Source organism: Balaenoptera borealis (assembly GCF_965194805.1).
Source record: "Balaenoptera borealis genome assembly, chromosome: 1".
Classification (NCBI taxonomy): Eukaryota; Metazoa; Chordata; class Mammalia; order Artiodactyla; family Balaenopteridae; genus Balaenoptera; species Balaenoptera borealis.
This window is the reverse complement of record NC_138860.1, coordinates 76491710-76507210: the sequence shown is the minus strand read 5'-3', so window position 1 is coordinate 76507210 and position 15501 is coordinate 76491710. Positions and strand designations below refer to the sequence as shown.

General features: G+C 37.8%; 1 protein-coding gene across 5 annotated transcripts; it reads left to right on the top strand.

Annotated features, from left to right (window-relative positions):
- Positions 1-3079: 3079 nt before the first annotated feature.
- On the top strand, positions 3080-13654 carry DUSP12 (dual specificity phosphatase 12). Of its 5 annotated transcripts, none has more exons than XM_082406559.1 (7): positions 3334-5835; positions 6808-6921; positions 7014-7132; positions 7527-7623; positions 7948-8134; positions 9662-9694; positions 10893-10973. In XM_082406559.1, the coding sequence occupies exons 1-6, from the start codon at positions 5453-5455 to the stop codon at positions 9662-9664; spliced, it is 903 nt and encodes a 300-aa protein (XP_082262685.1). In that variant the 5' UTR covers positions 3334-5452; the 3' UTR covers positions 9665-9694; positions 10893-10973. The 5 variants fall into 5 exon arrangements, with proteins under 5 accessions (XP_082262688.1, XP_082262685.1, XP_082262684.1 ...); XM_082406561.1 differs by lacking the exon at positions 9662-9694 and adding an exon at positions 5970-6080 and having other exon boundaries at positions 5707-5835; positions 10893-13654; XM_082406560.1 differs by lacking the exon at positions 9662-9694 and adding an exon at positions 5970-6097 and having other exon boundaries at positions 5707-5835; positions 10893-13654.
- The last annotated feature ends 1847 nt before the right edge of the window (positions 13655-15501 follow it).

Genomic DNA, 15501 nt, shown 5'->3' with positions numbered 1-15501 from the left:
TTAGAGCTCTGTAATATGGCTATAATTACTCTTATTTTGCAGGTGAAGAAACTGAGGCTTAAAGAAATCATATAACTTTCTACAGGCATACAATCACATATTGGTAGGTAATAGGGTCAGAAGCAGTTTGGGATTCAGACTTGGGTTTTCTCTGGCTTCAGACTGTGCCCCTCAAAGACAGTACCAAATCTGAACTCATCACTTTGTAAGTATACACCTTCTACTCATGAACACAGAAAAAGTAATAGAATTATGTTGTTATCACCCATTTATATTTTTCTTCAACATTTTGATTTGGGGATCTTAAAGTACATTTCATGTGTATCTTCATAACTGTCCTAGATCTTAAGTCCCATTAAGAACGTAATTGGCAAACATTTACTGATAATTCATTGGGTGTAGGAGGGCCCAGGCAACATGCTGAAGATAGAAAGAGGAACTTGTCTTTGGACCATGATAGGGAGGCAATGGGGCAGAAGAGGGGAAGTTTCCCTGCTCATTGCTCAGCACAGATACGCACTAACAGCAAATATTTTTAAAGATGAAACTGATGAATCATACTTGTGACTGTGCTCTAGAAGAAAACCAAAGAACGGGAAGGCTGGGTGATGTGTATTCTCGTTTGATTAGGCCACGTTACATAGAATGGGTGGGTGTCTTCTTAAAATGCAAGCCACACCATACTAGACTGTCTCTTAGAATTTTTGCCTAATTCATGCTTATCAATGACGTAGGCTTGCTCATAATAAAATGAACTGATACATCGTGCATGTGTGTGTGCGTGCACACGTGCGCCTACCAGTGCTAGGACATAGAGCCTCTTCTCTTCTCCTTGACAGGAAGCAACCCAGCCGCCCCTCTAAAGACGAATTTCCTTCCCTGGGCTTAACATCCTGCTTTTCTGCACGTTGACATATTCATTTTCCCCTGTTTCAAGGGAGGTACAGAAAATGTATCTTGCCAAAGGGCACATGGTGCCAACTAGTGGCTAGGAGTAAAAATACAGAAGCTGGTAAATACACTTCAGCCTCAGGAATTGAGGCGTTATTATTCCCCCTGATACAGATATTCACTGAGCCGGGCTTTGTGGGTATTCAACAACAATTCAGAAGGGTCTCTTACTCCCATCCTTGAAGGAACTTATATTCATTTTAGGGAGTTGAGGAAGAAAAGCTCATTTCCAACAGAAAACTAATAAAGCTGAGGGAATGATTAGGATATCTTAATAAAATGTCCAGGAAATTAACCCTTAAAATTCTTTTTCCCCCCCATTTTTCCAGAATGTCAATATCTATGATTGTTAACAGTGAATAATTTTAATAATACCTGTTGAAAAAAGATTAAAACTATATAGAAAGAAGTGTATAAAGCCTATCATGTAAGTCTCCTCATGCCAGCTCCCAGAAATAACCACTGTTAACAGTTTATATGTATATATACATATACATACATACATATATATATAGACATATATATGCTCAGACATGCTTTCTATTTGTAAACCATCTTAAAAAATTTTATAATATAGCTAGCATCAACCACTTCCTTTGTTATCTTTTTAAATAGTTGCCTAGTATTTTATTGAATGGATAAAACAACTCTTAAACCACTCCATTACTTGCATTTATTTAGATGTTTCTAGTTTTTCACTATACTAGACAATGGATGCTGTGTCAGGGGTCACCAGGCTCCTTCAGGCTTGCTGAGTCACTGGAAGGATTTGCAGAACTCAGAAGAGCAATTATACAAAGTTATGGCTTATTCCAGTGAAAGAATACAGATTCAGATCAGCAAAGAGAAAAGGTACATGGGTGAAGTCCAAGAGAAGCCAGGTGCAAGCTTCCAGTTACCCTGTCCTAGTGGAGTCACAGAGGCACTTGCTTCTTTCTCCCAGTGATGATGTGTGACAATACACTTGAAGTATGGCCAAACAGGAAGCTCACCCAAACTTGGTATCCAGGGGTTTTATTGGGGGCCAGTCACATAGGCATGCAGCTCCTGCATGACTGAGCGTAACTACTCAATCTCCAGCCTCCCAGATGTCAAACTGATACACCATGGCCCAGGGCTTCAGGCATTCAAAAACACTTTTATCAGTCAGGTTATTCTGGGGGCTCAGAGATCGTCTCCCAGGAGCTGGTCAAGGGCAGTCCTCCTGAAGACAGACTTCTCTTTGGAATGTGCTGGGAGAATTAAGCAAGTGCCTCACCTCCCTCCTTTCTGCCTGACAAATTTCCATTCATCTTGCAAGACCCAGATCAAGCATCACTTCCTCTGGAAAGCTATCCTTGATTACTCCCTTTCCATTAGGGTTAGATGCCCAGCTCCCACATTCTACCTTAGTAATCCTTAGTAATCTGCCCTTACTTCTATCAGAACAATAATTGGGCTATTTACTTATCTTTTACTCCAGCTTTTCTCTAAGTTCCTCGAGGGCAAAGACTCTTATTCATTTTGTAGCCTCAGCATCTACTGTAGTGCCCGACACATAGACGTTTCCAGGATTGTAAAGTGAGAAAGGTTGAGTTGATTCAACTGAGGGCTCAGAAGACCGCTAACATGACTCTCCAGGCAAAAACACTAAGTGAGCCCTTGAGGTAAACCCTTTGGGATGGGGAAGGAAATGGCATTGAGAGGGAAGTAGTGTCTCTTCTGGTACTCCTTTCCCTTCCATTTCTAACATTCAAAAGATGGAGTAACCAGCACCATTAGCCCAAATTCTGTGGGGGATACAAAGATGAAAAAGCCAAGTCCTTACCCTGAAGAGGTTCACAGCTTGTGGTGGGAGTAAGGGAAAATAGCATTCTTCCTCTATCCCTGCAGGCTGCCCACTTAAGTGTTCCCAAGCAGAAGCATTTGCTGATTCCTCCATCTGACTTGGATGGGGCTCAAGTGTCCCTGCCCCGAATCTCAATCTCTCTGAAAATTATAAAGTTATATATGAGAAAGACAAAAGCAGGCCCTGGCATCCAGGAACTGGCCTGGAACTATGAGGTAGATCTTCCTTAGTGTTGCTACAGCTGGCCGGGCACTCACAGTTAGGTGTTTTACCCCTCCTGCTGAATACAAACAATTTCACAGGACATCAACCCCAGACAAGGCAACACTGAGCTCATGATGAAGAAAGACAAAAACAAGACCACCATGAAATTCCCTGCCCACGTGGGAATCCTCACTCTGGGCCCGTACTCTAACAGCAATAAAAACCCCAAGCCAGTTTTCTGTCTCTGCTTTCTCAATTCATTTTTGGACCTAATTGTGAGTCACCCTGCTATCTCCAGAAAGCCTCATTATGTGAGTAATAAATCTTTTTATGCCCTTAAAACAAAAACAAGACCACCGTAATCATGTCTGAACACAGATAAAACATGAACATTGTCCAACTTCAAAATGCCAAACATACCTCTATTTTAGCTCAAATGACTAACTGCTACTTAAAAAAAAATTATGATGAAAAAATACATACAATTACCCTTTTAATCATTTTTAAGTGTATAACTCAGTGGTGTTAACTGTATTTACATTTTTTGTGTATCAGATCTAGAGAACTTTTTCATCTTGCAAAACGGAAACTCTATACCCATTGAACAACAACTCTTCAATTCTCCCTCCCCCCAGCACCTGGCAACCACCATTCTATTCTGTTTCTATGAGTTCAGTTTTTTTAGATACCACATATAAGTGATATCATACAGTATTTGTCTTCCTCTCTCCAACTTATTTCACTCAGCGTAATGCCCTCAAGTTCCATCCATGTTGTCACAAATGGCAGGATTTCCTACTTTCTCATGGCTGAATAATACTTAGATGTGATATATAAATCACATCTTTACCATTCATCCACAGGTGGACATTTAGGTCATTTCCATATCTTGGCTGTTGTGAATAACATGAGGGTACAGATATCTCTTTAAGATTCTGATTTCATTTCCTTTAGACATATATCCAGAAACGGGATTGCTGGATTATACGGTAGTTCTATTTTTTAACTTTTTTGGGAATCTCCATACTGTTTCCATAGTGGCTATACCAATTTATTACCACCAATAGTGCACAAGGGTTCCCTTTTCTCCACATTCTCACCAACATGTTATCTCTTGTCTTTTTAAAAATTGCCATACCAACAAGTGTGGGGTGATATCTCACCATGGTTTTGATTTGTTTTGATATTTCCCTGCTGATAAGTAATACTGAGGATCTTTTCATGTACCTGTGGGCCATTTGTATGTATTCTTTGGGAAGAAGTCTCTATTCAGTTCTTCTGCACATTTTTTTTTTTTTTTTGCAGTTGAGTTGTGTGAGTCCCTTATATATTTTGAATATTAACCCCTTATGCGATCTATGGTTTGCAAGTATTTTCTCCCATTCTACAGAGGTTTGATTGCTTTTTACTTTGTTGATTGCTTCCTTTGCTATGCAGAAGTTTTTTAGTCTGACATAGTCCCACTTATTGCTTTTGGTGTCATAACCAAAAAGTTGTTGCCCAGACCATTGTGTGGTGTTGGTACCCTTGCTGAAGATCATTTGAGCATCCATGTGACGGTTTATTTCTGGGCTCTCTATTCTGTTCCATTGGTCCATGTTTCGGTCTTTATGCCAGTACCATGACTGACTGCTACTTCTTGATCAATTACAGCTTTAGTGTCTCTCTAGCCTTCCCTCCCTTAGGTAAGATTTATTAAGATACCCAGTCATAGAATCACCCCCACTTCCTGACAGCATCCAATCCAGAGCAAAGTCCTGCTTCTTTAGAGGCTTAGTTCCTTAGACCCTTAGCCCAAACTCATCTAATACAAGCTCAAATCCTGTAATAGGATCTTCCTAACACTCTCTTACTTAGATTTCCCAAAATTCTCCAGTTCATGGTTGAGTAATAAACCCAATTTACTTAACTACAGGTGGATTCTTGGTGGTCTTTGGCTGGAGGGCACTGACACACAAAACCATGGGATTAATATCTTCAAATATATAGAACAGTATACATCAACAAGAAAAGGATTCACATACCAATAAAAAACGGGACAAAAAGAAAAAAAAAAGGAAAAATAGTCACAAGAGAAGAACTACAAACAAATGGCTTCTGAAGCATTGAAAAAATGTTTTATTTCAAATGCATAAAATTATGCTGCTGATTCAGTTGATGGGACCATCATTTCAGTTTGAGTCCATTTTCTGCTCCTGCAGAAAATCCAGAAAATCTCAACACTAAGAGCCTGAGAAGCCCTGTATTAGCGTTTGTTTATCCTCTCCCACCAAGTAGCCGGGTGGCCGGGTAGAGACAAGGGTCCAGAAGTGGTTCTCAACGAGGTTTAGTTCCGCCCCAGCCGCAGTTACGTCACCTTCCCCCAGTAAATCCACATTCCCGCGGTCGACGTGGTCCCCCGAGGGAGCGGCGGCGCAACTCAGGCCGGCTGGTCCTAGATGAAGGACGTTCTAGCCGACCCCCTACTCGATGGTAGGGCCCTCCGCAGTCCGGCCTCCGGGCGCCGCCATGTTGGAGCCTCAGTACGGGAGCCATGGCTGCGAGCGAACGACCGGCAGCCGGACCCGGGCCAGCTCCGCTGAGCACATGCTGGAGGTGCGGCCGGGGCTGTTCCTGGGTGGAGCTGCGGCAGTCGCGGAGCCGGACCACCTGAGGGAGGCGGGCATCACGGCCGTGCTGACGGTGGACTCGGAGGAGCCCGACTTCAACACGGGGGCTGGGGTCGAGGGTCTGCGGAGTCTCTTCGTGCCAGCGCTGGACAAACCCGAGACCGACCTGCTTAGCCACCTGGACCGGTGCGTGGCCTTCCTCGGCCAGGCCCGCGCCGAGGGCCGCGCGGTGCTGGTGCATTGGTGAGTGGCCGGGTCCGTGGGGAGAGCAACCCCGCCACGCTTCCAGCCTGCCCCCCTCACCCTTCTCCCAGGCCCCAGAAGAGGACGAAGGGGCTGTCAGCCACTAGAACCTCCTCTTCCTCCCTCTCGCACAGGCTTGTGTCTGAGAGAGGATCGGGCAGGAGGCGGGCCCCTGATGGCGTGCAGGCTTTCATTCATTCAGTTTGTGTTGGTTCATTCTGCAGCCGCTGAGTTTTGTTTCGGAGGTAGGAGGAATCTTCAGGTAAATGACAAAGTCCCTGCACCTACAGAGTTTAAATCTGTTCACGAGAAGCAAGACACATACCCAGATTATTGTAATGCAGACTAGAATGCGAGGTGTGTAGTAAGAGATTAACAAAGGTTAAGGTTATTCAAACTTCAGAGGAAGAGGAGATTATTTTCATTGCTTTTGTTTGAGGCGTGGTGGCTGATGTAGGGGAAGTTTGGGGAGAGAAAAATTGGTTAGGACGTAAAGGATCCCTAAGCCATTCCTAGGGGAAAGATGGCGTAGGTGATAGCAATGGCAAAAAGAGTGTAATAACGATAGTTTACATTTATTGAGCCAGCACTTTTACTGCCAGCATTTGTTCTAAATATTACATAAAGGACATAAGGTAGTGATAAAAGGGAAAGAAGTCTGGGATCAGATCTCCAGGGCCCTTAAGCCAGCAAAGGAGTTTAGATTTTTTCTGAAGCCATTATAAAATGTTAAAAAAAATTAGTGTAATTATTTTTGAATACGTAATACCTTCATATGGTTCAGAATTCAAAATGAATAAGGAAATAAGGGAATAATTCTTTTGTACAGCCATGGTAATTCAGAGGCAAAAGGTTTATTTGAGTAGAAGAAGCAAACAAGAAGTGGAACTGAACTTTACCGTTAATGGGGGGCTGGGTTTTTTTGGGTTTTTTAATTGTTGCTATTTGATATTTTAAAGGTTTCTTTTTCAGTCACGCAGGGGTCAGTCGAAGTGTGGCTGTAATGACTGCTTTTATGATGAAGACTGACCAACTTACCTTTGAAAAAGCCTATGAAAACCTTAAGACTATCAAACCAGAGGCTAAGTGAGTTTTTTGTCGTAGTAATAATTCTGCTTTTGTGATGTGATTTTATTTATTTAAAGAAAAATTAACTCTATGTTTGTTTGTCCTTGCAGGATGAATGAGGGGTTTGAGTGGCAACTGAAATTATACCAGGCAATGGGATGTGAAGTAGATACCTCTAGTGCAGTTTATAAACAGTATCGTTTACAAAAGGTTACAGAGAAGTATCCAGGTGAGTAATAATTGGTAGTATGTGTTCAGTCCTTTCCAGATGCTGTTTTACTCTGACACCAAATGTTTCAGGTGCATTATCTCTTTTTCCAGCAATCCCTTGAGATAGGTACTTTTATTTCCTTTTGAAACCATGGTTTAGCAAGAAATAGCTTGTTCAGGGTCACAAGGTTTGTAAGTGGCTGGCTTGAATTTGAACTCAGGCAATCTGTGCCTGGAACCCAAGGGCTTGATCGCTGTGCCCTCCTACCTCATCCTGATTTCTCAACAATGGACAATTTTTTTTTTTTTAAATTTCTGAAGTTAGCACTGCTTGCCTCAATTTGACATTAGCTGAATTTTGTCTGAAAATGCAGAGTTGATTTTGACAAATGGATACATTTTGTGTCATGTAGAATTGCAGAACTTACCTCAAGAACTCTTTGCTGTTGACCCATCCGCCATTACACAAGGACTGAAAGATGGGGTTCTCTACAAATGTAGAAAATGCAGGTAAAATATTTTGTATCCTCTGGAGATTTTATTTTGTCTCAGAATAGCTGAAATAGCTGAAAAATACTGAAAGTTTCAGTTTCTTAAAATCTTGTAGGAGGAATTTGTTTAATTGAATAATACAGAAATTTCATATTCAAATCTGGTTTCAAGAAGAATATGAATTCTTAAAAGTAAAAGTAATGTGGTTACTTGAGGTTATTGAAAATTAAAGTAGCATAATCAATGTTATATTAATTTGCCCCCTAAGAAATACTGCACATTTAATCTATTTTTTCATCCTTTTGCAAGTCATTAATGTTTTTGTTTGTTTGGGGGTTGCAGGCGATCTTTATTTCGAAGTTCTAGCATTTTGGATCATAATGAAGGAAGTGGTCCTATAGCCTTTGCCCACAAGAGAATGACACCATCCCTCATGCTTACTACAGGGAGTCAGGCTCAATGTACATCTTATTTCATTGAACCTGTGCAGTGGATGGAATCCACTTTGTTGGGAGTGATGGATGGACAGGTGAGAACACATTTTACTTTCTACGGTTTTATGTCATCTATATTTTGTTCCTTTCATTTTAAACCATATTTTAACTAGCATTTTACTCCATCTTAACTGCTTTCTTTCTAAAGTTTAATATCTTTCTAATGTAGACAAGACTTTATCAAAGATAAATTAGTCAAATAAAAACCAGCTGACGTAAAATAGTGAACCACTTTTGGTGGAAAGCTGTTGGTCTAAGTTAATTAATTCCTTTTAAGGCTATTGTTTGTATTTTTTCAAATTAAGACTAACAAACTAATTAGAATATATTTAACAAAACTTGAACTTTGTAAGAAGTAGGGCAAATCAAGGATTTTAAAATCAGATTTTAAATTTCTTCTTAATCTTCCTTATTTTCTCTTTTGGCTCCGTGTATTTGTTTTCTTGATCTTTCAGTTTTGTATGTTTGTTATGAGATTCTTTTTCGTTTCCTGTTAATTCTAAAGAATGCAGCTCATATGAGCATCCTGTGACAGCCACAATTCTTTAGGTTTACATGATATTAATCTAAAGATATTCTAAATCTAAGATATAATGATGTTTAAAGTTTGTATAAGTTTGTATGGTGAGTATTTATGAAACCTTTTCACTGTATTATTTCATTTGAAGAATACAATAACTTTATAAAATCGAGCACATATATATTCACATTTTATATGTGAGGAAACTTAGTTTGCATTAGTTAGTGTCTTGCCTAGAAAGAGGTACCCTATATTCAAACCCATGGTTTCACATAATGCTGCTTTATTGAGGTATAATTCACTTACCATATAATTTACCCATTGAAGGTGTACAATTCAGTGGTTTTTAGTATATTCACAGAGGTTTTTGCAACTATCACCATTTTTATCGCTACCAAATATACCTTGTACAGCAGTCACTTCCCATTCTTGATGATATTATTTGTTGAAGTCCACTTTATCTGTTTTTTTCTTTTGTGGCTTGTGCTTTTGCCTTGCTGCTTTTGTTTATTGTTTTTTTGGGCGTGCCTTGCAGCTTGTGGGATCCTAGTTCCCCAACCAGGGATTGAACCTGGGCCCTCGGCAGTGGCAGTGTGGAGTCTTAACCACTGGACTGCCAGGGAATTCCCTTGCTGCTTTTATTTAACCTGGAAAACACACAAGATAAAGGCGTTTTTGTGAAATAGTCTAGATCACATTTATGCATACTTCTTTGTACACTTATTTGAATTTTCTTATAGAATATATACCTAAAAGTGGAATTCCTGGCTTGAGGAGTGTGTATATTTTAAATATTACTGATAGTCTGGGCTGACATTAACAATGCCCATACAAATTTGCCTTTCACTAATGTTGAATGCATGTACTCATTTCCCCATACCCTTGACATAATGGATATTGTAAAATTGGTAAGGTTTTGTCAATCTGTCAGTCTGTGAGATGAAAAATGTTAATCCTAAAATGTTTTAATTTGAATCTCCATGACTACTACTGAGACCAACATCTTTATATACTTATGAGCCATTTATATTTTCTTTTACAGTAAATTTCCTTCATGTCCTTGGCCCATTTTTCTGTGAGTTTTGTCTTTTTCTAATGGATTTTTAGGAGTTCTTTATATAGTCTAGAGTTTCGTGTAGTATATTGCAGATATTTTCTCCAGTCTGTTGCTTATCTCAGCTTTGTGATACATTTTTTTCTTCAGTTTTTTGAGATATAATTGACATGCAGCACTGTATAAGTTGAAGGTATACAGCATAAATGACATACATATATTGTGAATGTGGGTTTTTTAAATTGTGGTAAAATATTCATAACATAAATTTACCATTTTAACTATTTTTAAGTGTATAATTCAGTAACATTGAGAACATTCACATTGTGCAACCGTCACCACCATCTTCCCCAACTGAAATGCCATACCCATTAAACACTAATTCCCCATACCACCCCCGCCAGGCCCTGGCAACCACCATTCTACTTTCTGTCTTTATGAATTTGACTACTCCAGGTACCTCATAAAGTGGAATTACACATATATTTGTCCTTTTGTGACTGGCTTATTGCACTTGGCCTAATGTCCTCAAGGTTCATCCATGTTATAGCATGTATCAGAGGTTCCTTCCTTTTTAGTGCTGAATAGTATTCCATTTTATGTATAGGCTACCACATTTTGTTTATCCGTTCATCTATCCATGGACATTTGGGTTGCTTCTTCCCTTTGGGTATTGTGAATAATGCTGCTATGAACATGGGTATACAAATATCTGTTTGAGTCCCTGCTTTTATCTCTTTTGGGTATATACCTAGAAGTGGAATTACTGGATCATATAGTAACTATGTTTAGTTGTTTTGAGGAATGTGGTATATTTTGTCAAACTAAAATTTAAGATATTTATGTAATCAATTCTAGTTCCTGAGTTTTATGCCCAGACTTTCTATATAGCTCGTCGATGATTTAAAAGTCAACACATGTGCCACAGTCACAGAACAGTCACAAAACCTTCTGTTTCACATCTCAACCTTCACCTTTCTCCCTTAATGCTGGAATTAATCTATTCCTCCTCTAAACTCCTAGAGTACAACATACTTCTTACACAATTATTGTAGTCTACTATCTATTACAGTAAATTGCCATTACATCTCACTGATTAGGTCAACTCCTTGAAGGTATGAGCCATGTCTTACCTGTTTTTATATCATATATTACCAAAGATAATTATTTGTTTTGTATAAAAGTGAATGAATGAAGTAACACATTTATTTTATTTCAGCTTCTTTGCCCCAAATGCAATGCCAAGTTGGGTTCTTTCAACTGGTATGGTGAACAGTGCTCATGTGGTAGATGGATAACACCTGCTTTTCAAATACATAAGAACAGAGTGGATGAAATGAAAATGCTGCCAGTTTGGGGATCACAAACAAGAAAAATATAAACTTGCGACATTTGATAACTTGCTGATGATATGTGCTACCCTTGCTTGTTGTCATTCATGGCAGATTGTTTAGTTTTTAGGCCATTAACATTTCATTTGAAATATGAGAAGATAAAAATCACTTGATGTGACTTAGAAACTATACTTTGTCAGCTTCTTACACTATTTAAGTAGAATGGAAATCAAAACTTTTTAATCATGTAAATTACACTTTATTTGATATTAAGATCTTCTATAACCCAGATACTTTCTTTATTTCATATATATTTAAAAGTTGTGATTTTTGGAATGTTAGTTATGTAATCTTAAGGTCTAGATGGACAAAATTGTGTATAAAAATTAGAAACTCATGTTTAAGTGACATTCTTTTATTTCTAGAAATGTAAAGCAGATTTGTTTGGACATATTTTGACATTTCTCTTTCTCTCTTTTAAGGGACATTGGTAAAGCTACATTAGTCTGGGTTTTTCTTGGAAATGTAGAAGAAAAGGACATCAGTAAAACACTGACTAAAATGTGGTTTTCCTATGATACTTTTTGAAGTAATCTACTTAAAGAAATGTATTAATGTTAGGTATATTTCTAATGATGAAGAAAATTAAATGTGGAGTAACTACATTTCAATCACCTTTTTTAGCCCGATGTGTTGAGTATTGGAAAAGGTAATATGTCCAGATTAGCTTTTTAATGTGATCTCTGGAGACTGGAATTTATTTTACTCATTGATAATAGTTAGAATTATACCTAATTAGATACTTGAACATTTACATGAAATCAGAATTAGCTAATAAAGAGAAATATAGTCCATGTTCTTAATACGTTTTTCATATTTACACATGTAAGTGTATATGTGCATAAACACCACAAAGGGAGTTATTTTAAATGTGAATCATGATCCTCTTTAAAAGTGTGGGAGTGTTATAGATGATTCTTGAGAATATCTCAGCATAGGACCTGAAGCCTTTGGCAGCTTTCGTATAATAAATTTTTCTTAGGAGAAAAAATTTCTCCATTTCTGTCTTAGCTTTCACAATATCTGTTTACTTCTTTACTTTGTAATGTTATACTCCAGAAAGCTTTTTAAAAACAATTAGGTTGAACCATATGAAATTGCCTCTTTGTAGGTGAAAAGTAATTGAGTAGCAGTAGTTTTGTATATGGTTCAAGCTAATACCTATCCATAACACTGTGGCATCTATCACAGAGAAAATTACATAGATTTTATTTGAATTTATAATTGTTAATTCAGTAAATATTTACTAAGCACCTTTTATGTACATGATTCTAGGTGATACATTGAACAAACTAGATAAAACCTCTGCCTTGTAATTTATATTCTAGCCAGGAGACATTGACAAAATAGTATCTTTTTTGAAAGATAATTGGTATTTGCCAAGGAGGAATGATTTGGGGATACTTGACTTTTCTTTATGTAAATTTTGAAGTTTTGTGAAACATCCACTAACAAGATTTTCAGATTTAAAGTCTTTTAATGTTTTATTTTGGGAGTGGGGTAAATCCATTATGCCTTTGTTCTCAAAATAACAAAAAAGGAATCCTTTCTTTTTAATATTTAGGGATATCAATGTAAAACATTTGAATTTACACATTTGTTGAAAATAGCAATATTAACCTTCAGAGGCAGTGTGGTACAGTGAAAACAGTACTGAAGTAGAAGTCAGAGAGTGGCTCTAATAATTCTGGCTCTACTGATCACCATCTTCCTGGAAGTGAGCAGGTCTTTTGAAAATTGGGAGTCATTTCTCATCTTCACAAAATGGGATTAATATATGTTCTGCTGTCCTGACAGGGTTGTTGAAAGATCATTTGCATTAGCTTTAATTTCTTTTTACATAAAATGGAGATAACAGTAGTATCTGGGTTATTACAAGGATTTTTGTGATACACTGCAGATAAAGAACTTTGTATAGTGCCTAGCTAGTAGCAGTCAACATTTTCCCTTAAAGGGACTTCCCTGGTGGTCCGGTGGTTAAGAGTCCACCTTCCAATGCAGGGGATGTGGGTTCAATCTCTGATTGGGGAACTAAGATCCCACGTGCCACGGAGCAACAAAGCCCTCAGGCTCCGGAGCCCGCGTGCCACAACTACTGAACTCATGCGCTCTAGAGCCTGTGTGCCACAACTAGAGAGAATCCTGCTTGCTGCAATGAAGATCCTGCGTGCTGCACCTAAGACCCGACGCAGCCAAATAAACATTTTTTTAAAATTAGCATTCTTAAGAAAAAAAACCTTTCCCTTAAAATAGCTGCAGTTTATTGAGCACTTACGTGCCAGTCACTATCCTAAACACTTTATGTGTATTTGATTTAATCCTCAAAACAGCCGTGAGATAGATCCTATTATTCCCATTTTACAGGTGAAATTGAGGCTCAGAAAGATTAAGTCACTTCTTCAAAGTTACATAGCAAATGAACCTAGATTAGAAGCAAGATTTGGCTTACTCCAAAATCTGAGGTTTTAACCTCTATATTCTAATATTTGGGTTCACTGTTCAGGGTGGTATTTGTCTTAAAGATGTCATACTAAAAATGTCAATCAGATTGTAAAATCTAATAGTACTGATGAAATGCAGTTTTTAACTAAGCTATAAATTCACTAGTCAGGCATCCCACCAACATTTGCAGGGTACAAATTGAGGCCTACATTCTATTTCTCTTAAAAGTTATAAATAAAGCTACCAAACTATTAAATAAAATGTTTTTTTCTCTTGACAAATATATCTTCATAATGACCTGGAAGACAAGGTTTGAATTTAGAATTCTCTGACTTCATGGAGTTTCATGACAAAATATGGCAATGCAGTGAGAGTTGGCCCCTGACCTACAGACTGCCCCCCTTTTCCCACCCCTGGATTTGTTCACGCGGACCCTGGTGTATACGTATATGTGGACTCCCCACCTCACATTTCTAAGCTCTGTCTACACTCCTGGCATACACTATTGGCACAGTTCTGTCAGAGGCCTGAGCAAGGCTTGGAGCTATTTGGGCTAGTTGGTTGTCAGAAGTGTGTCTAGAAAGGGACCATGTGTCGTGGCTGAGCACATCACTTTGGCATCATGGATTCTTAACCTGTGGGAAGAGACATTACCAGATGCCAGAGTAAAGTCCTAGGTATGGATCTAGACATAACATTCTTTCAAATTTTATTTCTCTGCCAAGGGTTTAAGTTGAAAGCAAATGAATAAATGAAAGAAAAAGTATTTGATAACATTCAACATTTATGACAAAAAAAAAAAGGTAACTAGAATGGAAGGAAGCTTCCTTAAACAATGTGCATATAAAAAAAAAAAAACTACAAACAGCACATTTCTTAATGATAATTGAAAATGTTTCCTTGTATTTAAAAAAAAGTTTCCAGAAAAAAATTTTGCAAAAACAAATGAGGAAACAAAAAAACAAAACCAATCAAGCCCCTAGATATCACAATCAGCAGAATCACAAAGTGAGAAATTATACAGGACAAATAAAAAATTCTCTTTTTTTTTGGCTGCGCCGCACGGCAGGATCTTAGTTGCCTAACCAGGGATTGAACCCGGACACCAGCAGTGAGGCAGTGAAAGTGCTCAGCCCTGAAAGGGCAGAGTCCTAACCACTGGACCACCAGGGAATTCCTGCAAGAGACAGATTCTTATCTCGTTTGTTTGAAATTTTCCATATTAAATATTAATTTTTTAAATGATGATGTTAAGTAAAATAGATTTTTAAATGTTAGTGTTTGCACACAGTAAGTCTACACAGAAAATTCTAGAGGATTTACAGACAAAATATTAGAATTACATAATTCAATAAGGTTTTTGAATACAAAATTGCTCTATAAAAGTCAATAGTGTTACTATACCCCAGCAATAACTGAATTTAAAAAAAAATTTTTTTAAAGAAAAGGATGTGTAAAATGAAACTATAAAACTATGAAAACTTCCCTCAGTAGAGGGAAGGATTTCTTATGCAATATACAAATAGCAGAGATCATTAACAAAAGTTTGATAAATTTGACTATGTTAAAATTAAAACCTAGAGGACAAAAACCCCATAAACAAAGACAAGTGTCAACCTAAGAGAAGGTATTTGCTATATACGTACGGGTTAAATGAATAGACTATCTAAAGGTGTACACATCATTGAGAGAAAGAAAATCCAATAGGAAATTTTATAAAAGAGAAGAATGGGCAATTCACAGAAGAGGAAATAAGGTTTAATGAACATGAAAAGATGCACCACCTCTTTAATTTACATTTAATTTAAATGTAAATTATAGTCACACCCTTCACAGGCAAAAAATAAAAGTCTGACTACATCTAGTGTTGGTGAGAATTCATCACTGCTAACAAGAGTGTAAACTGGTATAATTTGGCAAATAGCAGTACTCCTACTGCATGATCCAGCATATATCTTAAAGACATTCTTGCATATATGCACAAGGATAACT